Below are 27625 nucleotides of genomic sequence, written 5' to 3' on the forward strand. Positions count from 1 at the left end.
GTATCATTCTGTTACTTTCTTCATGGTATGTTTATTTGATAGGTATAGTTGTGTTTCTAACCACTCTTTTTTGAGATTTTATTTTTTAGAGCAGTTTTAAATTCACTTCAAAATTGAGAAGAAGGTAAAGAGATTCTACCCCTGCCCCTACACATGCATAGCTTCCCCCGTTAACTGACGTCCTCCACCAGCATGGCATATTTGTTACAATTGCTGAGCCTACATTGATATCTGTCACATTTCTGATGAAATTCACGTTCTCTGCTGTGGCCAGAGAGGCCTGAAACGATTTGATTCCTGACTGCTTCTCCAACCTCAGCTTGTTTCCACTTGCCCTTGGCTTACCGTACTTCAGATCACAGGCCTTCTGTCCATTCCTAGAATGGCTAAGCTGGTTTCTATGGTGGAATAGCTCTGCTGGCGCTGTGATGACTTTGTGTTTATCCATTTGGGCCAGGCTTGGTTCAGGCCGACCCGAGCCCTAGAATGAATGCCCTGTGATCTTCTTGGAACTCAAGCACATGGGACATGCAGGAACTACCACGGGCCACTTCATGTTTGCCTCCCTGGGCCTCCACAAGTAGGACATGTGAGACAGTTTGTCATTCCCTCTGGATTTTGATGCGGTGTGAGACTTTCTACTGTGAGTCCCTTCAGGGTGTAGCTGCAGGCCGGAGTTGCTTAGCTGCAATAGGGAATCAGCGTCTCAGCACCAGGGTGCCCCACTGCTTGTGTTGCATTACATATCTCTCATCTATCATGCCATCTTTTTGTGTCCTCCCTTGGGATGAGACTTATGGGGAGCTGGCAGTTTGCCTTTCTTTTGCTACCCCTGTAAGTAATAAACTGTCAGACTCTCTAACAAGGGTGTGCTGTTTCTTTAGTAGCTGAATCTTGCTTGCCACTTGCCACTAAGGCCTTTGATCACTGTTCCCTCTGCCTGCATTGCCCTTTCCCTGAGTTAAAGTATTCCTTTGTTAATGCATCTCTTTATTCCTTTCTATAGTGTCGGGGTTGGTCAGCCTGTGCTGGCTTTAATGTAATATGAATATGTTCAGGCCCTACTTAGAAATGCAGACTATTGTAAAATCTTAGGAACCCAAGCTTTTTTGAATGTTGCAGATACATATCTGCAGAAATCCTGGTAAATTAGGCAAAGAGTGTAGAAACCACAACAGAAGTTTAGGTCACTTGTTTAATATACAAAGTCTTTCTTTCACAGATCATTATTTTCCTTAATTTGTCTTAGTACACATTATTCACAAAACAGTAAGTTGTTAATGCAAGAGAATTAGGTAAAACCAAAAAAGTACAAATGCTCAATCTCAAAAATTGCACACAGTTAAAATAATTTTTCCTTGTTTGTTTTAATGCGATCTCCAATTTCAAAATGGGCTTTCTTCGGATTTGGAGGAAACACTGCAGCCCAAAATAACAGTACTTCCTTTGAGCTGTATTGATATGTAAAATAGCACCTTTGGGCTGACTTAAGGAAAGAAAAAAGGTTTTTCATCTTTCTTAATTAAAAGTTAAGTCCTATACAATTATTACGTAACAACTACAATAATGATAATAAGTTTAAAGAGCTCTACTTTGTTCCAAAATATTCATTGGGCAAGGTAAGGAAAGGTGAACTGTCAGGTGAATGCAGTAATCTTTCCCACCTCACCCCCTTGACAATTAGAGTATCTTAATGATGTCATTGCCCTAATGAGCTAATTTTCCAGCCAAACAGTAGATGTTTTAGAGGTATCTGAGGACCTTTTGCAAAACAAGATAAATGCGGCTGTCTGGGACAATGATCACATGTAATAGCAGCTCAGAGTGAGATTTAATCCTGGGGCATTTTAAGAGACTCCTTCAATATACACCTATCCTCAGTTTCTCCATTACTGTATCCCAGGTTGATTGGATCATTTTTGTTTTGATATTTTTTTCTTTCATTATTGTTTTGCTTGTGTTTGTTCTTAAGCTTAATTGCCTTTTGGACTTCACTTTTAAAAAAATACTGGGATTTCATTCCTTTACGATTCAATCTTTGATACAATAAAAGTGAGAGTTCTTTTAAAAATTAACAGCATAAATGTCTGTGGTTTATGGTATTGATACTACCAGATGCATGATTATAAAAAGCCAGGGTTTTTAACAGAATTGCGTTGTTCCTTCTTCGATTTCAGTCCTTTGATTCACTTCCATTTTACTTCTAACGTGAGCAGGTAAACATGCTTCAAAAAAAAAAATGGTCCTTCTGGAGAGTAGTTTTTGAAGGGTATGTCCAGTCCACAAAAGTATTGTCACAAAGCCAAATCCTTTCATTGAAAGGGCAGTTGCCACACAGAATAGGAAAGAAAATCAGTATTAGGTTTTAAACGCACATCATTATTTCCAATGGTTTGAACCATAAACAGCCATTGCAGGAAAACTTTTTTTAAAAGATTTAAATTCAGGAGTTCAGGGTTTATAAAGGTCAGAAGAAGAGCAGAATAAAAAGCTGACTTTTAACCTGGTAGGGAGCTGTATTATTTTCTCATTACAAGAAAGTCAAAGCCTGTACAAGTTAATTTTGAGAATTTAGGTATGGTATTAAAACACCATGTCATATTTTAGGGTTAAGACAGTAATGCTTATCTTTACTTTTCATTCTAGAAATGTTTTCTTAGTGTTAAGTGTAGCCCTTAATAAACAAGGCCTACTTTAGCCAATCGTCTCCTGCTGAGAAATGAGCTGTGCACTTACCTATCTTGCTTTAGGTCTGTACAGAATTTAAACAGTATTTTTGGTGGTAATTAAGGTAAATAATCCTTTTCCTTCGGAGCAAACAAAAGAGAAATCAAGATTTCATTGCTTGCTGGTGACAGATTACCCCACCCTCCCACCGCCCCCTGGAATATTTGTAAACAACACGTTTCCTTGCTAAGCTCTGAGAAAAGTAAAGCTTAGGAAAATTAACAAAAATTGAATCAAGGTTAATCTATTGGGTGATGTGCCATGATTAAATCACCCAAAGCTTAGCTATTTATGAGTATATATCTTAAACCTTTAAAATGGAAATTTAAGAGAAAGTTAATACAAAGTTTAGTTTGTTTAAGGTTCATGGATTTGTTTTATTACAAGTATGTCCTTTGTGCAGAAATTATGGTACACTTTAGTTACTTCAGCTTTGTTTCCCTGTCCCTTTAGTCCATACCCTCCACAACAAGTTTTAAGAAAGATGAGTTTTAAACCTTTTGTTTCCTGACTGGCCAAAAACCTTAATGTTTTTCTCATGTACATACATGAACTCACACACACACATTACACACACACACACACACACACACACAAAGTTGACATTGTTTACCGTTTCTTTATTTCTAGGAATTGGGACTATTTGGACTCAGTGTCAGCCACTACTAATATTCATATGTTTCTCCTCATTAAAAGGTTATTTCCTTTTCCTTTTTTCTATGATAATCCGTGAAGAACAAGCACACTGGTAATTACAAAGTGCATCAGTGTGATACCCAGGTTTGTGCAATGCGATACCCATGCTTTGGTTCTTACGGCCATCATGGTTGCCTTTTCACAATAATAAATATGACAGCTAACGAAAATAAATCACCTTTTTAAATGTGAGACATCTTTCTTTGACGGGTCACTAACTCTATAATCCTCTATAATCATTAATGTAGCTCACTGCAATATCATTCACGCTTCAGTTTTACATGAATATGCAAAGAACACAATAATCAACTGCCAAACCTAAACAACTCAATTTATTACTTATCACAAAATCTGTTGAATATCTTTACTTCCCAGCTGAGCAAGGGAAATACTGTCAGCTTTTTAAAATAGTCTAAATGCTTAGTCATAACTACTCATCTGTCAAGTTGATACCACATGTGGATTAAAGAAAAAAAAAACCTTACACATTTGACTTAACAAAAATATTTAATTTTTGTTTCCCTATCCTATGTGCTTTATAGTAGTGAACAATTTCAGACTTTGCTACAGGTCGATCATTTTATCTTTCTATACTTTCATTTTTTCACCCTTTAAAGAAATGGTAAGTTCACCTAACTCTTTAACCAACCGGGTTATTTAATTTGTTTAATTTAGTGCTTTATAAAACTATAACATTTGTGAGACTTTGAATAAAAGAATGAATTAAGCTGCTGTTTTGAAATATTCATCTGTTAAATGGAGCAGAGGCTCTGCCTCTTAATTTTAGGGCTGTGCTGAACAATAGGATTAATTCAAATTAAGATACGCTGGATTTCGAATCTTGGTTCATAAAAAAGGATGTAAAATATCTTAATTTTTAATATTCATGACATTGAAATAATTTGATATATAGTGTTAAATGAAATATAAAAATTAATTTCACTTATTTATTTTTACTTTTTCTAATGGGGCTACTGGAAAATTTTTTAAATGTATGCATGTGGCCTGCATTTGTGGTTCACATTATATTTCTGTTGGACAACACTGTTTTACGGGGACCAGATAAAATATAGGACCTGATAGTTGATTTCAGCTTCTGTGGGTATTTAACAGCACTAATTACACCCAAAAAACTCTGAAAATCTTCTGTTCATGATTTGAACATAATTCCAAGTATTAATATCTTCAAATGTGTATTGCATCTATTTTAAAAACATGCATCTGTTAAAACAACTGCACTCCACTATAGCCATAAAAATCTGTTAGCTGTCAAAGTATGAATATCAAAATATGCGTCCTCCCAAGTTTGCTTCTGATATGACTTAAGGACAATGCAGACAATTTCAAGCTTAAAACCAAGTATGTTTCTTATTTCCAGATGAGATAGTTAACATTACGAGGCCTTAGAAGAAATACACATTGCAATTCAAGTCTGTATTCTTAAACTTGCTCCTGCTCCTGTGAAGACGTGTGTGTCCATTCAGGCTTTCGTCCCTGCCTAAGAGCGTTCCTTGCTCCACTGGTTGTTAATTGTCTTAGAAATCACTCTCTAGCAAACTTTTCACATTTCTCTATCACACTTTGGACTGCTTCATGGGATCCTGGTCATTTGGTGGTTTTTTTGGTCCTTTCCTTTTTGAGCAAAGTAAGGAAAATGAGTCAGGACAAAGAAGATAAAGGGAGTGAATACTTCAGGATCACTTCTGTCATTTGTAGTGGCTAAGGGCTAGAAAGATATTCTTCAGCGAAGAAACTCCCAACTGGTTCCGTCACACTGGTATAACCTCGGGGGGACCGCCCTCCGCAGATGGCAGTGAATTTGTACCCGTTTGTGATACAGGCACGGCCACGGCATCCTTGATGTCCGTGTTGATGTTGCATGAGAAGTTCTTCTCCTGCTTTTTGGCAGTGTCTGGGCAATTCTGCACAAAGATCACACGGTTGTAGGCCTTCAGCCTGCGCCATAACTGGACGTAGACTTTACACTGTACGTACATGAAGACGAGACCTCCCGTGAAGCCAATGGCCACCACAACCAGTTTTGTCCAAAATGGCCATTCAAGGACACCTTTGAAGTAAGAAAGAGAGAATGTTACACCCAAGTTGTTATCAATGGGTTTGGTCATTTTTTTCTATGACTCCTTCAAAAGACCATGCCTGCCCGCTAACTTTGTGGATAAAGAAGATATTGTTAACAGGCAGTAAAAATTATAACCAGAACTGCTTGTTCTCAACTCTTAAACGTACTGGTAAAATTGTACATGAAGAAACTCTCTCACCTACCGCCATGATGATCTTATTTCTCCTAGCATCAAGTACCTACCATGGTTATCAGATGATATTGGACTTTTGACACTTTGACATTTATTCCTTAGAGGTTAATCTTTAAGGAAAGATAGTGAACATACTAAGTGGAAGAATCAGTTTTAAATTCTTTTAAGAGGGTAAATAGGTACTTCTATAGGATTGTACATACAGGCCCCCCTCCCCACCCTCATTCCCTTTAAAACTAAAAAGAAAAAAAGAAGTGAAAGAAGCTGCCACATCTCACCAGAGAGAGAAAGAATTCCTGAGTAAAGACATGCATAAAATTTAGTACTTAGGCATTTTTGTTTCATAAATCTTTTTGTCACGAGAACCACCACTTTCTTAGATATCGATGTTTTCTCTTACTATGTACCATCATAACTAGAGATTGGCTTTCACAATTTTTAAAACTTGCACAAGAGTTTAACAATATTTCGGCCACACATAATTATGACTGTTAAATACGTGGTGGTCAAGACTCCATCTCTTGCAACGCCAGGATGGTGTGGAGCATAGCTGTTGCCATTCAGGTGAAAAGCTGTCCAGTCTAAGAGCACGTTCAGTATGTTGGACCGGGAAGAGTAGGTTAGAAATCACAGTCTATGACGGGGCGCTTGGGTGGCTCAGTCGTTAAGCATCTGCCTTCGGCTCAGAGCGTGATCCCGGGAACCTGGGATCGGAGCCCCACATCCGGCTCTCTGCTGGGAGCCTGCTTCTCCCTCTCCCACTTGCCCTGCTTGTGTTCCCTCTCTCACTGGCTGCCTCTCTCTGTCAAATAAATAAAATCTTTAAAAAAAAAAAAAAAGAAATCACAGTTTATGAAAATCTATGATTCTACTTTGGGTTTTACTTTTCCTTATAACACGGAATAGAGTTATAGGAAATGTCCTACCTATATTTTGTAACAGTGATACTTGCTTTATCCTGCTGTAAGGAAAAACACTAGGGCTTGTTTGGCTCCCACCTTAGTTCTATTTATGCAAGGAGAACAATCATCTGACATACGGACTCAGGGGAGGCCACTGGTTTTCCCCCGGGGGACATGTGATGTCTGGAGATACGGCTTATTGTTCTACCTCGTGTTGGGGTAGGGTGCTACTGACTTTTAGTCAACAGATGCCAGCGATGCTGTGTAACATCCGGCCGTGTAGAGGATGGCACTCCCCAAGAAGAATTATCTGGTCCAAAATGTCAGTAGTGCCGAGGTTGAGAATTTTTGTAGAAAAATTAAGCTTCATTTATTAGGAAATTGGCAGGGAGGATTCAATATACAAATCAGATATCTTGGAGTTCTCCAAATTTGAAGGATTTTTTGCTCTTGGCTACTATATCAATCAGTAGTTTCTATGTATTTGGAATGTTTTAACCACAGACAAGTGGGAGAAAACATGTACTTTATCTCCCATTTCGGGGGGAGAAGTCCCCATGAATTACCTCTAACTTTCCCCTCTGTCTGCTAAATCACACTACCGGCTGTTCTCAGTAAGTGCCTGGAGGTTTTCCATTTCTGAGGAAATGTCCATGATATTTCTTCTCTCTGGGATTTGCGTCCCTGTGTCTGCAGGTCTACCTGTCCCACAAAACCCAGCTCAGGAGCATCTTCTAGCTGGTAATACATTTCACCACTTCCACGGTTTCATGTTATTTCTTCCACTTGTGGCATGAGCTAACTTTCTAACGAGTTATTTTTACTTTGCCACACCATAATCTTGACAAGCACAGAATTCATGTCTGGTTGGTCTTTGTTTTCCGCAGTGCCTTGCTCGGTACATATTTCAAGGATGAATGAAAGCTTTTGAAGTTCCAGGTTGCATTGCTTTGCCTCGGTCTTTTCAATATAACCAGAGGTGCCAGCCTTTCTTCACTTGTCCATGAAGCTATGCTTTCTTGGGTGGATGGTCTGAAGAAGACTCCACTCTTGCCCTACCTCTCTTTCCTGAAATAGTAACCAGAACCCAGAATATACTTGAGAATCTGGGCTGGGAGTGACTAGCCATTTTCTCTGCCACTTCTGGGAGACAGTCTGATCCATCCACTTTCTTTCACAGGTTCTCTGAATCAATTTCTTCTCCCTCAGTCATTCTTCCTTCATATGTTTGGGAAGTCAAGGCCCTCTGTATATTCACTGACAAAGTTTAGAGCACAGAGTGTCTCCCTGCCCCACATCCAGAAGCCCTGTTCACATGACCATCTTCTCCTAGAGAAAGCCTGATCTTCCTCTTTGCCTTTGACCGAGTGGGCAAGATTTTTATTTTCTATGAAGATACTATTGAGCAATTGTAAGATTTTACCTTGGAAAACTCACTATAAGGATGTTGTGAGAAGAGATGCTAACAACATGGGGTTAAGTGGATTCCTGAGAATGTTTCCATTGGTAAGATAATGTTTACCTCCTTATTATTGAGACTCAGAAAATTGTCTTCATATTCAACCTTGTTGGACTAGTTCTACGCTGTCTTCTGTAAAGAAGAAAGAATGTCCACAATAAGGAAGGGTGGAAGAAAAGAGAAGGCACAAAATCTTGTTCCTTGTGGATCGTTTGTGTAAACAAGGAGTTCTTTGTCCTTACTGATACATATTTGAAGCTGGAACCTGAACTTGGCAATACCAAGAGCACAAAGTTGTTTCTACCGGCCCAGTTTGGAAGAGGAATTTGGAAAATCCAACTTGAGGCAATTCTCCCATCTGTTCATTTCTCGGAGATTGTATGTACTTCTTCCTTTGTGCTTGGGAATCTTTCTTCAGGAGTTTCTGTAGGTTTAGGAAGAAACTGTCTGCATCCCTTTTCTCTAAACATTAATGGGAAACATTGCTTAGAAATTCTTGGGCAGGAATTGAAGGAGCTTGGAGAAGCAGGTATTCTGTCCACAACCATTTTCTTTCTTCCTTCCTTTCTTTCTTTCTTTCTTTCTTTCTTTCTTTCTTTCTTTCTTTCTTTCTTTCTTTCTTTCTTTCTCTTTTTTCTTTCTTTCTTTCTTTCCTTTCTTTCTTTTTTTTAAAGATTTAATTTTTTTGTCAGAGAGAGAGCACAAGCAGGGGGAGCGACAGGCAGAGGGAGAAGCAGTCTTCCCACTAAACAAGCAGTCTGATACGGGGCTCAGTCCCAGGACCCTGGGATCATGACCTGAGCTGAAGACAGATGCTTAACCGACTGAGCCACGCAGGCATCCCTGTCCACAACCATTTTTTAAGGAAATGGAAGTCTTCTCTTGTCCTTCATAATTGATCAATTTGACTCATTCACTGTTCATATTGTCATGCCAATCCTACATGAACAGGCAATAAATTTTCAAGCAGTCTCAACATACGATTAAATTCTTCCAGCTTCCTTTCTATAATTGCATGTATATGATGTGGTCCTGGAGGGCCGCACTGTCTTCCATGCTGTCCCCAGACAATCGGCATGCTAATAGGTTTTCTGTGAAAGGCGTAAGATGGTCTGTAGATTTATCCTGTGATATGATATTGAAGACTTCCTAAAGTAGTTAGATGAATCAAAGTGCCGCATTGTGTCTGCCTGAATGTGCAGTGCTACCAGGGCCTCAGAAACCAGCCCACAATTTGTAGGGAAATTGATATTTAAAGAGCAAGTAAATGTACTGTAGATGAAGAAAAGCAAATGCACCTTTCAGCTCATCATAGGCTCTTGGGATTCTGAGTCTGTGCAAGATTTTTCTAGCAAGCCAGAGAGGAAAACTGGGGACTCCAGGTAAAAGTAACTATTTATAGAACTTGGATAAAAAAATAAAAATGAATGAAAGAATACAATTTGTAAATTATCTTTTCACATAAAAAAAATTCTTCCTGATATTCGTCACTGCATTTTCCATTGGGCTTGGGTAAGGAGATGTGGATTGGGACTGTTTAAGGGCATTTCCCCTTCAAGAACCTGAGACTAGAGTTTATTGATTAACAGGACCACTGCCACCGACAGCCTCTTATCTCCTTTACAATCACTATTTCTTCATCTTCACTCCCAGAAGCCCTCTCCTTCCTGGCTAAGAAATACCCAAATCCCAAATAATTTAAACTTTTACTCAATTTCTTTGCAGACCAAACCCCAATAGGATATGTCCCTTATTATGGTTAATAGCTTCTCAAAGGCTGTTTTCCCATGTACAAACCCCACTCATTCTTGAGGATTATGGTTTTTGTTTTTTTTAAGTAGCCCAACATGGGACTCGAACTCACCACAACTCCAAGGGCAAGACCTCAGCCAAGTTCAAGAGTCAGACACTCAACAGACTGAGCCACCCAGGCGGCTCGAGGATTATGGGTTTTATTCGTAACAATCAGCCGCTTCAGTCTTTACATCCTCATCCATCCTGATTCACAGAGCTGTTTCATTTCCTTGAGGTATTGAGAGCCTGTTATCTGCTATTCTCTTGGTCTCAGTTCTCACATCTTTGGTAGCTTGGTCAAAAACAGTTCCCATTAGGCTCATGCCTCCCTGTAACCCGGTCCTTTGGTTTCTTTCTTTTTTTTTTTTTTTTTTAAGATTTTATTTATTTATTTGACAGAGATAGAGACAGCCAGCGAGAGAGGGAACACAAGCAGGGGGAGTGGGAGAGGAAGAAGCAGGCTCCCAGCAGAGGAGCCTGATGCAGGGCTCGATCCCAGGACCCTGGGGACCACACCCTGAGCTGAAGGCAGATGCTTAATGACTGAGCCACCCAGGCGCCCCCGGTTCTTTGGTTTCCATCCCCTCTCTCCTTGACTGTGGCTATGGCCACACATGACTTGTTTTGGCCAATAGGACAACAGCAAATATGACACAACGGAAACTTCAAAAGTGTTCACATTGTGTGTGTGGCTTGCTCTCTTGCTACTTTTTAAAACACGAATTGCCGTGTGAAGAAGGCAGGGCCATCAAGCCTGGTGTGGTGAAAAACACAGCTCGGTTGTTTGCAAGCCCGCCGCCAGACAGGGAGAGGAGGCCAGTCTTGATGATGCAGCAGCCAGCCCAGGTGCCGGCTGTTTGCAGACACAGGGCTGAACCTGCAGAGAGCAGCTAGTCTGGCTCCAGCCAGGAGCAGTGCCCAACTGTTCTGCAGAATTAGGAGTGAAATAGATGTGTGTGGTTTGACGTCACTAAGTTTGGGGATAGTTTGTTATCCAGCAAAAGATAACTGATCTGTCGTTAAAAATGAAGGTAATAGTAGTATTTGCGTCACTAGGTTGTTAGTGTGGATTAAATGACTAGTCCTTGACATAGAAAGTGCTATGTAGGTTATTGTTGCTATCTGAGTGATTTAAATGGTACATATCTTTGGCCGATCGCACTTGTGGATCAAGAGCAAAGCTTTCCCTGGTGCCTAAGTAAGACCTTTCTAACTTCAATGGACTTCACCCTTTGGATGTCCCATCTGGGCTCCAGGCAATGAAAACCTCCAGAACCAGGAGAGAAGAAAGTCCGGTCAGCTACCAGCCAGGCCACTGTATTCAGGCAGCACTACACCCCCTCACCCTGTGGCTCTGGGCATGCTTCCCACTTGGTAATTCCCTTCATGGAGAAAAGCTCAGAAATCTCACCAAAAATCAACTGAAAGGTCCTGAAATGTTTAAGTGGTACCTATGTGTATTATTTGTTAGGGGACATTGATGCCACACTTTCCAGACTCTAAGGACAATGGTTTGTGAACTGGGATGTATCCGCTTTCAGACTCAGGCTCATTTACTTTCTAGCTATATTGTTTCTCAGAAAATATATTTCCCAGCTCGCTCCATTGGAGGAACACATGCAAGGTCACCTGTAATATCTTGCTTCTTGGTTTTCTCTGGGAGTCAAATTGGGTAAACCACAAGCTCCCAGGTGCGTGTTTGTAATAAAGCTGCAGATGAGGCAAATTACTTCCTTCCTCGTGTTTAAAACAGTGATCTCTTAAATCTCGTCCAGCTTTTAAAGTGGAATTCTCAGAGTATTCTGCATATCTTATGTAGCACGTCATGTAACTGCAGACAGCTGGCATGTGTCTAAAAAGACTTTTAAACAGCAGAAGAGAACCTGTCTCATATAACAGCTGCAGGGACAATATATATTTAGAAAAAGCATCTAAGCGGTAAGTTGGGGTATTTTTGGCTGGGTGCTTAGGTTATGCAGAGTTATAAAACGCGTTTGTGTAAGGGTGTGTGTGAGCAGTGGGACTAGGGAGGCCGTTTTCTCCTTTAGTCCTCGTTGCTTCTCTCTGGTTGGATATGTAACCACATATTTGTAACATGTTCCTTAACTTGTTTTAATGGTAATACTCACCGTGAGTAAAGATACAAATACATAAATATATATAAATATGAATAGAACAAAATATATAAATACATATAAATTATACAAATATATATGCAGTATTTGTATAAACAGTGTTTCAGTTCATGGTGTCTTTGAAAAATGAATCGGAAAGAACCTTTGAAGGGTATTCAGTCCAACTTGGTTTTACAAATGAGGAATTTGAGTGTCAGAGTGATTATTTGATTCAAGGTAACTAACTAGTCCGTGACCAAGGCAGAACTAGACCCCGGCCTTCTGACAAGGAGTTCAAGCCCGTGTTTATCATATTTGGCTTAACAATAGCAGCACATATAATTACATATAAAAAGGAATGCTTAAACAACAGTGCTCAAAAGGAAAACATTATATGGATTGCTGGGAAGTGATTTTTAACACCTACTCAAAGCAGATGTTAACAGCGAACGAGTATGGCACTAGCCATAGTTCTCATCTGCTGGGTCAGCCAGAGCTAGCAACCAATACTAAGTGCTCTCTGAATAATGAAGCATGGCCCCTGCCCTGGTGATACTTAGAGGCTCACAGGTGAGTCAGGCCGGTGAAAGAAGCAATTTGTTATGTTAGTGCCTTGTGCTGTATACATTTACATAGTCCTGGGGCAACAAAATGTGCACCTGCCATATGATTTCACTTCTATGTGGAATCTAAAAAACAAAACCAACCAACCAAACAAAAAAACATAAATAGACTCATAAATACAGAAAACAAACTGTGGTTGCCAGAGGGGGTGGGGTGGGAGAAAGTTGAAGTAGGTGAGGGGAGGTATAAACTCCCAGCTATAATTAAGTCATGGGGATGGAAAGTACAGCGTAGGGATTACGGTCAGTAATATTGTAATAGCTTTATATGGTGACAGATGGTAACTGCCCTTAACTGTGATGAGCATTTTGTAATGTATAGAATCGTCCAGTCACTCTGTTGTACACCTGAAACATATTATACATCAGCTATACCTCCATTAAAAACCAATCTGCCCGACAGTTTCTCCAATAGTATAAATTGTGTTTTCTTGGTCTGTACTTTTGTGTTTTGCTTTTAACGCATGAATAGTATACGGGAGCATTTTTCTCGAGTATGTAAAGGTAAGGCAGGAGGAGCATTGCTCCCCCAAATTAGAGTTAGCAATGGGTAATCGAGGGTGTTAAAGTTTCAAGTACCAAGACTCTGATTTTTGACTTTTTTGTCATTACAGGTGATAGAAAAGTGAGAGAGCTGTCTGGGGCAGCAGGCTTATTTAATCTAAAAGAACAACCATTAAAAGCACATGAAGAATTTTTTTTCTCTGCAGTATTGTTATTGCAGTTCAAAAAATGTTGCTGTTTTATATTCAACCTCAATTTGGGTTAAAGGACAACTTGTTCCTCTTCAAATGTTTTTGAAGGTTTTCAGGGCGGATTTAAAATATTTTGACTTTTAAATTAAGCAGTCTTTTCAAATTTGAAAAGTAAATTCAGGCTCAGCACTCACAGTCCCAGTGCCAAAGGAAGATGAACATAATACCAGCTCATACAGATGCCCACACTCCCCATAAGTGTGTGCTTTGGGAAGTCAGGCTTTAAGTACAGTTTGAACATAAGTACAGATGATTCCCTTTGTGGAAGTCACTACAGTTTCCACATGAAATTACCTGAGTTAAGAGCTGTCCCCCTGACCAGCAACTCTGTAGGGATTGTCACCGGCACTGCTTCCTGATAAATATCTTGCTTCATAACTCAAAAGCTCTGAACACCAAAGATAAAAGTTATCTCATTTTCACTTGCTTTTAAGAAACTGAAAATACAGGGGCACCTGGGTGGCACAGTCGTTAAGCGTCTGCCTTCTGCTCAGGGCGTGATCCCAGTGTTGTGGGATCGAGCCTCACATCAGGCTCCTCCGCTATGAGCCTGCTTCTTCCTCTCCCACTCCCCCTGCTTGTGTTCCCTCTCTCGCTGGCTGTCTCTATCTCTGTCGAATAAATAAATAAAATCTTTAAAAAAAAAAAGAAAGAAACTGAAAATACTTTTTAAAAGTGTACAGTAGAAAGCTGACCTTTGACTAGATAGATAGATGATAGATAGATAGATAGATAGATAGATGATAGATAGATAGATAGATAGATAGATAGATAGATAGATAGATGATAGATGATAGATAGATAGATGATAGATAGATAGATAGATAGATAGATAGATAGATAGATAGATGATAGATAGATAGATGATAGATAGATAGATAGATAGATAGATGATAGATAGATGATAGATAGATAGATAGATAGATAGATAGATAGATAGATAGATGATAGATAGATGATAGATAGATGATAGATAGATAGATGATAGATAGATAGATGATAGATGATAGATAGATAGATGATAGATAGATAGATAGATAGATAGATGATAGATAGATAGATGATAGATAGATAGATGATAGATAGATAGATAGATAGATGATAGATAGATAGATAGATGATAGATAGATGATAGATAGATAGATAGATAGATAGATGATAGATAGATAGATAGATAGATAGATAGATGATAGATAGATAGATAGATGATAGATAGGTGATAGATAGATAGATAGATAGATGATAGATAGATAGATAGATGATAGATAGATGATAGATAGATAGATAGATGATAGATAGATGATAGATAGATAGATAGATAGATAGATGATAGATAGATAGATGATAGATAGATGATAGATAGATAGATGATAGATAGATGATAGATAGATAGATGATAGATAGATAGATAGATGATAGATAGATAGATGATAGATAGATAGATGATAGATAGATAGATGATAGATAGATGATAGATAGATAGATAGATAGATAGATAGATGATAGATAGATGATAGATAGATAGATAGATAGATGATAGATAGATGATAGATAGATGATAGATAGATAGATAGATGATAGATAGATAGATGATAGATAGATAGATAGATGATAGATAGATGATAGATAGATAGATAGATGATAGATAGATAGATAGATAGATAGATAGATAGATAGATAGATGATAGATAGATGATAGATAGATAGATAGATGATAGATAGATGATAGATAGATAGATAGATAGATAGATAGATAGATAGATAGATAGATGATAGATAGATAGATGATAGATAGATGATAGATAGATAGATGATAGATAGATGATAGATAGATAGATAGATGATAGATAGATGATAGATAGATAGATAGATGATAGATAGATAGATGATAGATAGATGGATAGATGATAGATAGATAGATGATAGATAGATGGATAGATGATAGATAGATAGATGATAGATAGATGATAGATAGATGATAGATAGATGATAGATAGATAGATAGATAGATGATAGATAGATAGATAGATAGATAGATAGATAGATAGATAGATGATAGATAGATAGATAGATAGATAGATAGATAGATAGATAGATGATAGATAGATGATAGATAGATAGATAGATAGATAGACAGATAGATAGATAGATAGATAATAGACAGATAAAGCCAACCTTTGATTATTATTCAAGCTTTTCTTTTGGGAAATCTGACTGAGAGGCCTGAGTGACAATTCATTGGGAGACTCTGTTCTGAAATCCTGCATCCACCCAGGACTGAGAAATGAAAAAACAAAAAATTTTGAAGAAAAATTCTAAAAAAAGAGATAGGAAAGTGTGGGTATGAGGCGTCATTCCTTCAACAATGTTGACTGGGCCACTTGCCACAGGGTTTGGCTCATTATTGAGCATGGGTTAAAGGTGGGCAGAAGTGGAGAAAGTCCAGTAAAGAAGTTGTTGCAGTTTTCAAATAAAAGATAGGAGCGTTTGCAGAAGGATGAGAGCAATGGGAAAGGAGACACATGACAGATTCCAGAGGCCTATGAAGGAGAATAATAGGATCTGGTGATTGACAAGGCAGCAGTGAGGGAGAGGGAGATGAGGAATGAAAACCCAAATGCGTCTGGTAACGGGTGTTAATAACGCCTCTCCCACAGGTGTTAGTGTGGGCAGTGGTAGTAGATTATAAGTTTGGACACATTGAGTTTGGGGTGCTTGGAAGACCTTTAAATGGAGAAGTTCAGGAGGTAGATGCATGATTTGGAGTGCAGTAAGAGCTGGAGATAAATCTGTGGCTTGGTTATCAGCATGGAAATGACAACTGAGGACGTGGGTGTCCGGGGGGACTAGAGAATGAGCAGGCGGAGTGAAAGAAATGGAAGGAAGCGTGGGGCCATGGGTTTCTTGGGTTCTGGAGACTCTGGTGGCTGAAGTTGAGATAGTCATGTTCATTGTAGGATAAATGTTCACTCACATGTCTCAGAAGTGGGACTGAGTGAATGTAAGAGAGAGGTTCTGAAGTGTCTACATAGGAAGGACACAAGATTGCTTCTTGTTATGTCTAGGAGAGGTGCCTTCAATCCTCCTTCCCCCGCATGTGGCTAGAGGAGACCCGAGGAGCTCTGCAGGCTGTTTCGGCCAGTTCACGTCAGGGTGACCACTGGGAGAGGGCAAGCTACACCGGGGCTGACTGACGATTCTCAGTCACTGAACCCTAAATCAGACATCTAAAGCTATTAAGTCTCTGGCTGTCAGATCTGCCCTTGATGGCTAGGAAAACACTGGAGTCCTAGGAGCCTATGCTGGGTGTGCTCAGGTGGGCATGGTGGTGGGGCGCGTCTTTGTTTTCCTATACATGCATGACTGCCGTGTTTATGGCACACTTTCTGTTACTTAGCTTGGGCCAGCACCTGTAACTACAGGGGACGTGGGTTTAACAAAAGGCGGGGGTCTTATCCTCAGGGAACTTATCTAATAGGGTTGTAATAGTCATTTTTAAATCCAGTATCTCAGGAATAATGCAGAATGTAGTTGTAAACAGTCTAGTTTGGTATTAATTGTAAAGGCCAACGTAATATTGAACTAAAAAAACAATGAAACCTCGCCCCACCTGTTTTTCTAGCTTTTATTCTCATTCAGAAGAGGAGAGCGAGAACTGCAATTCACACACACACACACACACACACACACACCCCACCATAAACCACATCCCCGCGCATCAGACAGGTCCTCAGGGTCCCTTCATCCAGCGCCCGGGAGAGCGCTTGCCGGTGCTCACTGCTGCCACCATGCGGGCAAGCGTGAGAACAGAACATCCGTCCCTTCTGCTGTTAATGAATCCAGACAAAGAAATGCAGAATAACAAAACTTTCCCTATTAATATTCTTTTCCTTCTTTCTTTCCCTCACTTCCTCTCCTTTATTTCCTGTCATCTATTTCTTTCTTTTGGTTTCTTTTTTTGGGTTGTTGGGTTTTTTTCGGGGTGAAGGGGGGTGTGATTCGGGTAATATTTTCTCACTTATTTTACCAGCTTTGATTTAGGCCACATGCAGAAGTAAATAGAGCCTGTTGAGAAATAGAGCTGAGTATCTTCAAAAGTGAAAATAAACCGCCTATTTTTCCCTCCGCTTTAAATAAACTACCCATTTCAGATGTTAGAATCTGCCTTAATGATTTTTAAATGGCTTTCCTTGCAGACTTGACATCATCCTTCACAATTAAACTTAGCCTGGCCAAAATTTCAAACCATGGTGTTAACGTACTCAATCCAATTATACGGTACTAATTAATACGCTACAACACATTCTCTACTAGACTATCATCTTACTCGTGTTTTAAAAGAAGCAACAACTGTAGTGAATTAAATAAAATGAAAAAAACCTTCCACTCTCACAACTGTTTGTTTGCCTTTCACATCAGGCAAAACAGGATCCTTATTCGGCTCCTGAAAAGCCTGAAGTGATGTGTGACATCTCTATAGTTGTCCCTGCTAAGGTTTAATGGACTTGATCAATCTCGCATCTCAGCCGGAGAGCCCTAGATATTCGATCCGAGGATTTATAACGTAATCGGAGAAGACTTAATTGCCAGTACTGGTGTTTGCTGATGTATCACACAGGGAAATAGGTTCCCCACTCACCTCTGGTGTCATCAGAGAATTCAAGAGGAGAAAAAAGAAAAGAGACGTGTTCTTACCATTATCGTTGCCTTGCTTGATTTCCTCCGCTGTCCGATCTATTAATACATACAAAGACCAAACCACACAGGTGATCGCGATGACGTGGAACGTGACAGAGCAGAATATTTTCCTCCTTTCGCTCGTGGTCATCTGTAGTTTCTCCCACTGCAATCATAAATGAATCACACAACGCTAAGTTTCTAGCTAGGGAACTTCGCTCCCCCATTTATATCCCAGACGCAGACCATGAATGGAGGAAAAACATAAAATATCCACAATTTCACACCACACGACAACATTCAAGTAATTCTCTGTGTTGGGAAAGATACGGAATCATAACCCCCGGAGTTATATGTAACCTAAATATATATTAAAATGAAGACAAATATTTTCCTAGTCTCCGAACAGATTAAATCGAGTAATTTCTGTTTTGCTAGCCTGTAGTTTCTTTGTCTGTAACGCAGATGGGATAGTTTTACTGTTGTACAATTTTTAGAAAACATTTTCCTTTCAGGTTTCTGCATATCACTTCTTTGTGGTACTAGATTATAAGTGGTAATAAGTCATCTCTTCTTGGATGAATGCTTAACCGGATACAGTGTTGCGTTCTTGAATGAGGACATTCACAAGGGTTTGAATGGCTGAATGACTGTGAGAGAAAGTCACCATCTGCTCACAGCCCTTGTCCTAGAGAACACATTTTGTCATCTGGGCAACGGGAGAAAATCCTCCCTTCAAGCACGGTCTTGATTTGCTACTACCCTTACTCTCAAAAATCACTCTCCCTTGGTCACACGCCTCAGAAAGTAGAGGGCTGCTCCCTCCCGGGAGAGGAAGAGGGCCACAATTTTTACAGTAGTGAGTTAAGGTTTACATGAGGGAATGTGTCCATTATTTATTTTGGAGAAACAGACTCTCAACATTTGCATGCCTTGACAGCTAGGATATCACTTCATTTCTGTGTTAGGAATTGTGTGTTTAGTTTTCTTTGCACTATTTCTAAAGGGAAATCAAATCCCTGTGATGTGATTGGAGGTGAACTGACGTGCCACCCTATCAAGAAATCATGATATTTTCCATTCTTATTATGCTCTCGCTAAAGCAAAATCTTGAGAACTTCAGAGGGCCCCATTCCTTTCCCACCCATCCCCACATGTAATTCCGTGTACAGCTCCGTCGACGGCATGAGGGCATATGTTAGTGCTCCGGAAGTCCTGGCTCTGCCCCTGCTTGGGGACATGGGTGAAGTTGCTTAACGTCTCTGGGCCAGTTGCCTCATCTCCATAAGATGCAGATGTGACAGAGGCTGTGACAGAGAACTTTGGGAGGAAGATACATTCTTCCCTTTTTCCTTCACCAACAGACTCATTCTGTGAGGGCTGGCATCATGCCCAGCTAAAAGCTCCTTTCCAACCTTCTCTGGCAGAGGTGGGCAATGACTGGTTTCCACCAATGAGATGAGATGGCTGTCAACTGGGATATCGAGTTTTTGTCTTCCCGACACAGGAACGGCCCCTTCTTCCTTTCTTTCATTTCCTCTTCTTTGTTGCCCGGAATTCATAATTAATGGTAGGAGTCCCAACAGCCAACTTGCAACCTCAAGGAAAAGTCTTGAGAATTGGAGAGACCTAAGTCCCATGAGCAACGGTGCATCTCTGGATGCCCACTGATATGCAAGGAAAATAAAACCCTGTCTGATTGAGCCACTGTTTCTTAGGACTCTGCTACTGGCTTTCAAATGCAATTCCTGATAAAAGAATTAAATGGACACTTCCTAACTTCCCTTCCAGTCTGACAATTAAGATCCTATAATTTCATTTGTAAGAAGGCATAATACTTAATGTCTGATCATGATACTCCAGAAAGTTTGGTAAACACTTTAGAGAAATAAATGCTTCATTTCCAAACACCATCCACTCCCCTCCTACTGGCTAGTCATCAATACAGTTTTTCTTGTAAGGGGCTGTTAGAGCCAATTAAAAATTTCACACTTCATCTTGTATTTTCTTTTTTCTTAAACTATATTTTATATATTATTCCAAATAAATAATGGAGAAATCTTGGTAATGTGGCTCTGAGAAAACCAGGTGCGTCAATCTAGGATCTATTTTTAATTAATCAACATTGAACTGAAGATTTTAGTATGCGTATCTTGGCTTTTATCAAAAGTTGACACCATATCTGTGAAAGATGGATTTTTAAAATTCCTTTTTATCATTGATTTGTTGTCATGTTCATCTGAATAGACTGTATAATTATAAAATAGAATATTATCACTTGGCAATAGGATTTTGTGATTTAATAATTTTTGTGAATTACCTTTATAGCCAATGTGACCAAATAAAACATGCAGGATGGTGCAGAAAAGCGGCTTTACGTGTTCAAATTTCCTAAATGTTCCAGGTGGATGAAAATACCTTCGGTAAACAGAATATCCAGAGCAAATCAACCGTCATTTGCAAAACTGGCTTGAAAAAGAACCTTAAGAATTGTGTCTTCTTAAATCTAAGGAGCATTTTGACAGAATGGCTGAAACACATTCTTCAAATGTAATGAGCCTCAAAGAAAGAAATACCCATGGGGCTGACAGGGATGGACCAAGCCATTTGTAAAGACTCCTTCTGCTTCCAGACAACAGACTCTCCTAAGTTGTCACTTCCTGATCTCAGTAGCATTTTAAGGTGAAGCGAAGTGTAAACGGACCGTCAGACTCCTGCTTTCCCTTATAGATTCTTACAGGGACTGTTCGGGAATTCAAGAGCCTGCACACAAGTAAATGTGATGCCACAGCGCCCTCTCCCTAACGATCACATTACTGCACCCCATATTCCGCGCAGAGCGCCAACAGGAATCCGTGTCCTTTGTAAAATGTTCATCCATCTCCTTGTGTTTTCACCTTTATAGCCAAAGTTTGAATATGTTCTGCAAGGCCTCACACTGAGGAATGGATCGAGAGGGCAAGGATAGAAATCTTATTTTAACAAAGCTGTCATGAAGGGGCTCTGATTTAATATTTGGGATGCTGAAATTTAAAAATTCGCCAAAGATTCTGTGACGGGAAAGTGATAATCTGTCCAGATGCACACAGCCTTTGTGCCCCCTTGTCCGGTTTTACGAAGCCATGTGTGCTGAGGTCCACCCGAGCCCGGTACGATGTGTACCACTGGGGTCTCTCTGAAGGGAGATCCGAGAGATGAGAGCTTCCCCGTGTCAGGTGTCAGGGTGGCCCCCGCTCAGCAGCAGTGTCAGCCTTCCCTGGGCGCTTGTTCGAGATGCAAACTCTCAGCCTGCACTTACGAGAGAACTCTGTGTTGGCCTTGCCCAGGGGCACGCGGAGAATATTAGCCCTTGCTGCGTCACTGAGGACACCCAGCTGTCTGCCAAGGGAGCAGCCTCACTTCCACCTTGCCACAGTAGGGCAGCGGGCCATGGCCTTTCCTCTTCGGATGATTCAGAAGTCTCCAGTTCCAAGAGGACACATGTGTCTCCAAGCGGACTCAAGAAAGCTGGTGGAACTGAGAAGCCAGCAGCTCTCTTTCCTTCCCCTGAGGCGCAAGGGACAGCCATGCCACAACACACCACCCCACTTTCTACGAGGCTTCAGGCTGCCAACTCCCCTGTCTGCCCCCCATCCGTCAGCAAGTTCTCTTTCACTCTTTCGAAATGGGGCATAAGCTAATGTGGGCCAAACCGGTTTCACAAAATCTCAGCACCTCCTACATGGGTGGTCTGGGAGCGCTGTAGGCTTTACAGTCTCTGGGTCTCTGGTACCTGTTTTATTGTTCTTGCCCTTTGGTCGCTTACCGAAACCCCTCAACAATATAAAGAATTGAGCAGAACTCTGTTATTCACTTTGAAATATACAACTCGATTTTTTTCTGAAGACTTCCAAATTGGGGTATAAATTGATGCAAACATTGTTTCTGTGAAATTTTCCATTTATGCTAGCTAAATCAAAGTGTGTGGTTTTGTGCAGTTTTCTAGTTTCAATGACTTGTATTCATATTCTGTCCTAAAATATAAATTAAGAAATACCATCCAATAAGAATGCTTTTTAAAAAAATCTTTGTATCAGTGAAGAATAAAGGCAGTTCATTTGCACAATATCAAAATACACAGGCTGGGGATTGCTTTACTAAGTCCATTTCCTTTTCTTCCGTGACATAGTTCCAACTGCATTTTCTAACTTTCTTAACAGCCGTAGAAACCAGAATTACCAGCAAATCTTATAGAATGATGGAGCAAACAGCTTCCAGCAGGTGGCGCCAGGTCCATATCGTAGGAGTACCAAGACCAGCTTCCCTGCCTGCAGCCAGACTCAGGAGCTCCCAGCCAGCCAGCCAGCTGTGCAAGCTCTCTTCCTGGTCATTTCAGCAACCCAGCATGAATGCAAAACCACACCTGTCACTCCCTGTCATAACACGTAAAGTATTCTGAACCTACTTATCATATGGTAGAGTTCCACTGCATGTCAGTGAAAATAGTATCCGAGACAGCACATCTAAAGTTTATTACATTCTCTGCATGCTTTAGTAAGATAATATTGTGCCCAGGGATAGTAAGTAAACCTACAAAAGTTCTGAGGCTTACAGTATTGTTGAAGTTCCTTGAGGGCCCACTGGTGTGGGGCAGTGGTTCTTCTTCTTTTTTTTAACTGAAGAATAGTTGACACATGTTACATTAGTTCAGGTGTACAACATAGTGAGTGATTCACGCGTCTATACTTTACCCTCTGCTCACCACAAGTGTAGCTACCATCTGTCACCCTACAACACTATTATGGTGTCATTGACTATCTTACATCCCTGTGCTGTACCCATGATTCCGGTGACTTGGTCATTCCATAACTGAAAGCCTGGACATCCCACACCCCTGAGAGCCACCCCCCCCCCTCCGCCGCCACTTCCCACAACCATCGTCTCTTCTCTGTATTTACAAATGTTTCCTAGGGCAGTGGTTCTAAAAAAGTGTTCCCCAGAAGCGTCAGCTTGGGACTTGTTAATGTTAAATTAATTAAACAAGGAGGCCATCAGGCTGAGGTGGCTCTAATGCCACGGCAGCCTACCTAAGCTAACCAAAATCTAAGCCTATGCATGCCTGAAGGCTCAGAAATGGAAACCTAAAGATAACCAATCACAAGCAGCCAACTAGACTTAGAGCTACAGCCAATCAAATGACTACCTTTCTTTGCTTCTGCACTTTCTCTGTGTAAGTCTCTCCCCTGGGTCCTGTGGATAAAGAGCTCCCAACCATTTCTGGTTTTGTACCGCCTGACTCAAACTGAGTTCTGCTCAAATGAACTCTTAAAATTTTTAAGATGCCTGAGTTGAGCTTTTAACATTGGAAATGCAGTTATTCTGGGCCCCACACCAGACTTACTGAATCAGAACTCTGGAGGTGGGGCCCTACGGTCTGTGTTTAAAGTAACCCTCACGTGATTCCAATGAAGGTGGATCTTGAGAAGCACCTGCCTCGTGACACTTGGCAGAGTTGTATGGTGACCTCAATGGCATCTACACTAGAAACAGCACTTTATGACTCCCTGTCATAAGCTAATTAGTAGTCCAGGAAAGGGAAATCAACAAACCAGTTTGGTTACCTGGCTGTGCTGTAAATATTTCAGTTGAATGAAAAACCACAAAATTAGTGAATTTTTTTGAAATAAAATAATTCAGTGTCAGCTCATGAATCACTAAACAAACTATTTCATTTTTAATTTTAATTTTCAAATTAGTGTTATGGTACATGAAAACATATTAAAATCTAATTTTCTTAGTTATAATTCAAATACTATGGGAAAGAACCAAACAACGAACTCTTTACATTTATGACGCATAACTCTTGAGACCTTCAGGAATCCCCAAGTTCACAGATATGCCTTGGTAAATCATTTCTCTCTTAAAAATGGATAGAAGAACGCTGGAAGAAAACTGTGACCTCTTCAAGTTTAAAAAAATAGGTTTTATTTATTTATTTGTCAGAGAGAAAGGGAATGAGCACAAACGGGGAACGGCAGTGGCAGAGGGAGAAGCAGGCTCCCCACTGAGCAGGGAGCCTGATGTGGGGCTCGATCCCAGCATGCTGGAATAATGACCGAGCCAGAGGCAGACGCCTAACTGACTGAGTCACCCAGGCGTCCCTCTTTCAGTGATATTTACTACAAACCTGATGATAGAAGGGAAACGAGACAACCAGGTTGAGATGAGGAGGGTGGATAGTTGGTCAAGCTCACTTATTAGTTAAGGTGCTCATTACCTGACACAAGTCAGAAAGTGTCCATGATTCAAACTTGTCCTTCAACAGAAGGCTGAATCCAGCACTGAGGAATGAGCTATGCATTTTCAAGGTTTACTGTGTCTGGGATTCAAGGGGTACTTGATTCAAGGGGTACTTAAAAAAAAACAAGGGCTCTGGGTTCAAATTCTGACTCTACCACTAAGTGCTGTGTGATCTTGGGTGAGTTATTTTATTATATATTTTTTTCATATGTTTATTTTTTATTTTTTATAATAATATTTTTTTATTATATTAGGTTAGTCACCATTCAATACATCCCTGTTTTTTTTTATGTAAAGTTCGATGATTCATTAGTTGGGTGAGTTATTTTAATTCTCTGTCCTTCCATTTGCTTCCCTGTAAATCTTGGTAAGAACAGTACCTACTTCACAGGGTCAAGATGAAGTGAGTTAATGCATATAAGTGCAGATTAGTATAAGGTACTCAACAAGAATTCTATAAACGTTAGTGACTCTCATAACTTGGAACTTGCAGCACCATATCCAATTACATTTCAGTAGTCTTTACCTTCTAGATAAATGCAACATATTGATAACATCACTGAGGGATGAAGAGAGGATGAGCTGGGATTTGTTCATACAGAATTAAGGCAGTCAAAGCCACCCGTCCCCATCTATTTTCCAAGTACGAATAGGGTTTTTTTTCCTGAATAATGAATCTCATAGCAAGAAATACAGTCTGTTTTTGTTAACTATTTGTACAAAGGAAGGTAAATGGGTAATTTATTCTGCATAAACTAGGTAGAATCATTCAAAAGGCTGCACAATGATAGCTTCTTTTCTGTTAGGATTGAAAAAAATACATCACAGGTTGCGATTTATCCCCCAGTTAGTTTTCATTCTTTTTGTTTGGAGATTCAATTCAAAATGTTATGTTAAGACTTCCCAAAGAAATACCGTTCTGGGTGACAGTTTTTATAAAAAGCTGAAGGGACTCAAACATCCCAAATAAATGGAAAGCATTAATGTGGGTGTGCAGATTATAATTATGTCTTTCCTGAGTAAAGGAGAGCATGAGAGCCAGCCTGATAGGAAACATCCAGAAACATGCCCCAGGGCTGCTATTCTATCTGTGTGATTGCACAACTCAAGAAGTTACCTGAGAATGGATAAGTGAAAGAAATACCTTATTCTCCTCAAAAGGTAATTAGCTTGGGTTTCTATACAGGATGACTCTTAACATTTACTTTTCAAAAACAAACATTTTTTGAGGCCAAATGATACAACAGTACTTTACTGAGAAGAGTTGGTATTACTCCACAGTATTTACAATAGTACTTGGAAACAGCCCAGTTGAGTAGAAAAGTAGAGGTGCTCTATCAAAGCAAATCCAACCTGTAACAAAAATCTAAGCATCACTGAAATACCATTTTAAAGCTCTAGGAGAAGGTGCATTTACCTAAAGTAATAGTAGTAAAAATAAATTGTATCCACGTGATTGTCACATTAGTTTACAATGTGAGTAGTAAGTTACCAAGAATCATGCTGATGCAGAGAGAGCTGTAAATTACCAGATGAGAAACTGTCCAAATGCAAAGACACCAGCAGCACCAGAGGCCAAATGAACACAGATGTTGGAAAGATATAGGGGGACAGGGAGAGTTGGGGTAGGAGCAGGGGGTCCCAGTGGGAGGAGAGGGGCACAAAGTGACAGTCAGGTCAAACAGGCAAGAAGCCACATGCTCAGAGAGGCTCTGGAATGAAGTCACTGAGAACACAGACTCCGGCTCTGGATCAGAGCCATGGGCGGGAAGTCTCCACTGTCTGATGTGGGTCAAGTGACCCACCTCCGTAAGTTCCAGCTTCCTAGTGGGTAAAATTGGGATAATGATAGTATCTCTTATACAGGGTATTTGTTAGAATTATAAAAGATATCATCCATACATAGTAGGCATTTAGTAAACCCTCAAGTAAGCCAGGGGTCCCTAACTGGTTTATGAAAAAAGTTCCATACGGCTCTTAGGCCTCTCGTCGGCTCAAAAATATGACTAGTTTTTGAATTCCTTGAAATGTAACAAACTCAGTTCGCCTTTGTCCCCACCACTCTCTGTGGTTTGCACCCTGCTTACTTGACTCATTTATATTACCTGCTTGCTGCCTGCGGGCAACCGAATGGTGATCCTTGGAGTACTAGCTTCACTAACCAAAGTTTTTCAGAGCTAGAAGCCGGGAGGTGAAAAAACAGACATGCCGTGCTTCCTGCATCTTGAAAAGAGTTGTGGCTCTTAAGGATGACTCAAGGGGTCTCAACGGCCTCTAAGTACTAACAGATGCTCAGAGGAAACAATGTGAAAGACCCAAGTTATTGTACTGATGTGCTGGAAGGCATTTGTATGTGAGAATATCAATAGTACAGGTACAAATAGTCTAAAATATCGTGGCCGGTACATCCAAAGTTACTAAAATATGTGTACAACGCATATTAGCTATATTACATTCAAACTTATCAGGATTAAAATGTTCTCTTTTCATAAAATGTATGTATTTTACACATTCAATGTATATCTCCATATACACAAATGTGATGTTATAGTAAACATTTTTTTCCTTATAAACCTTTTCCTGATCTCCCATTGCTTCCTTTCAAGGAGTTCAAGAGAGATGAGATTTTCTCCAAGTTTTGAGCAAGGCATTTCTAGTGTAAGAAAAAGAATTTGCTGAGTGAAACCGTCCACTAGATGGTGCAATGATATCACATATGAAGATGACTCGGGCAGGACACAAAGAGAAAGAAATGGACAAGGAAGTCGGTCTAGCGGGGAAAGATATTGGAGTTGATATGGTAACAGTTAAAATGGCAAATTCTGAGGCTCTGTCCCAGATCCATAGGGCGAGGGACTTAGGAATCTGCATTCTTAATAATCACTCCAACTGATTTTTCTGTATGCTGAAGTTTGAGGATTACTTCTCCGAGGAAAAAAAAATTTAGGGAAACACTTTAGAGAGGACCTGTAATTTCTAATATTCTTTCACAAGAGTGAAAATATTTCCATCTCCCCACTACCACCCTCCCCCCCCAAAAAAAAACCTCACCTAAATCTGGGTTGATTAGTACTCACACGTAAGGAGATGAATTACTTACAGACTTAATAAATGTACTTAAAATCTATTTTAAAATATTCAGCCAATACTCGGTTGTCTGTTTCCTCTTGAACTTCAGGGTGAAGAATATCCTAGCATACACTCTGGAAGAGATACCAGTCTATTGCCCTCCAGGCATTCCGAGCGGACAGAAGATCTACGGGGCTGGGTCCGCGGGGATAGTTCATTATGAGCTGTGACTTCATAAAGACAATAAGGGAATAACT

The 27625-nt window shown here is 40.0% G+C and overlaps 1 protein-coding gene across 2 annotated transcripts in view; it reads right to left on the reverse strand.

The window, feature by feature from the left end:
- Positions 1 to 1181: 1181 nt before the first annotated feature.
- MARCHF1 (membrane associated ring-CH-type finger 1) overlaps positions 1182 to 27625 on the reverse strand; it is a 455826-nt gene continuing 429382 nt past the window's right edge. For both annotated transcript variants that reach the window (XM_045798702.2, XM_045798701.2), the window contains 2 exons: positions 18039 to 18186; positions 1182 to 5491 (listed from right to left, as the gene is read on the reverse strand). In XM_045798702.2, coding sequence (XP_045654658.2) covers positions 5193 to 5491; positions 18039 to 18186 — 447 coding nt within the window. In that variant the 3' untranslated portion in view covers positions 1182 to 5192. The remainder of the gene's footprint in view (positions 5492 to 18038; positions 18187 to 27625) is intronic.

Source organism: Ursus americanus, chromosome 13, assembly GCF_024610735.1.
Source record: "Ursus americanus isolate L20-20 chromosome 13, mUrsAme1.1.p, whole genome shotgun sequence".
In the NCBI taxonomy this organism is placed as follows: Eukaryota; Metazoa; Chordata; class Mammalia; order Carnivora; family Ursidae; genus Ursus; species Ursus americanus.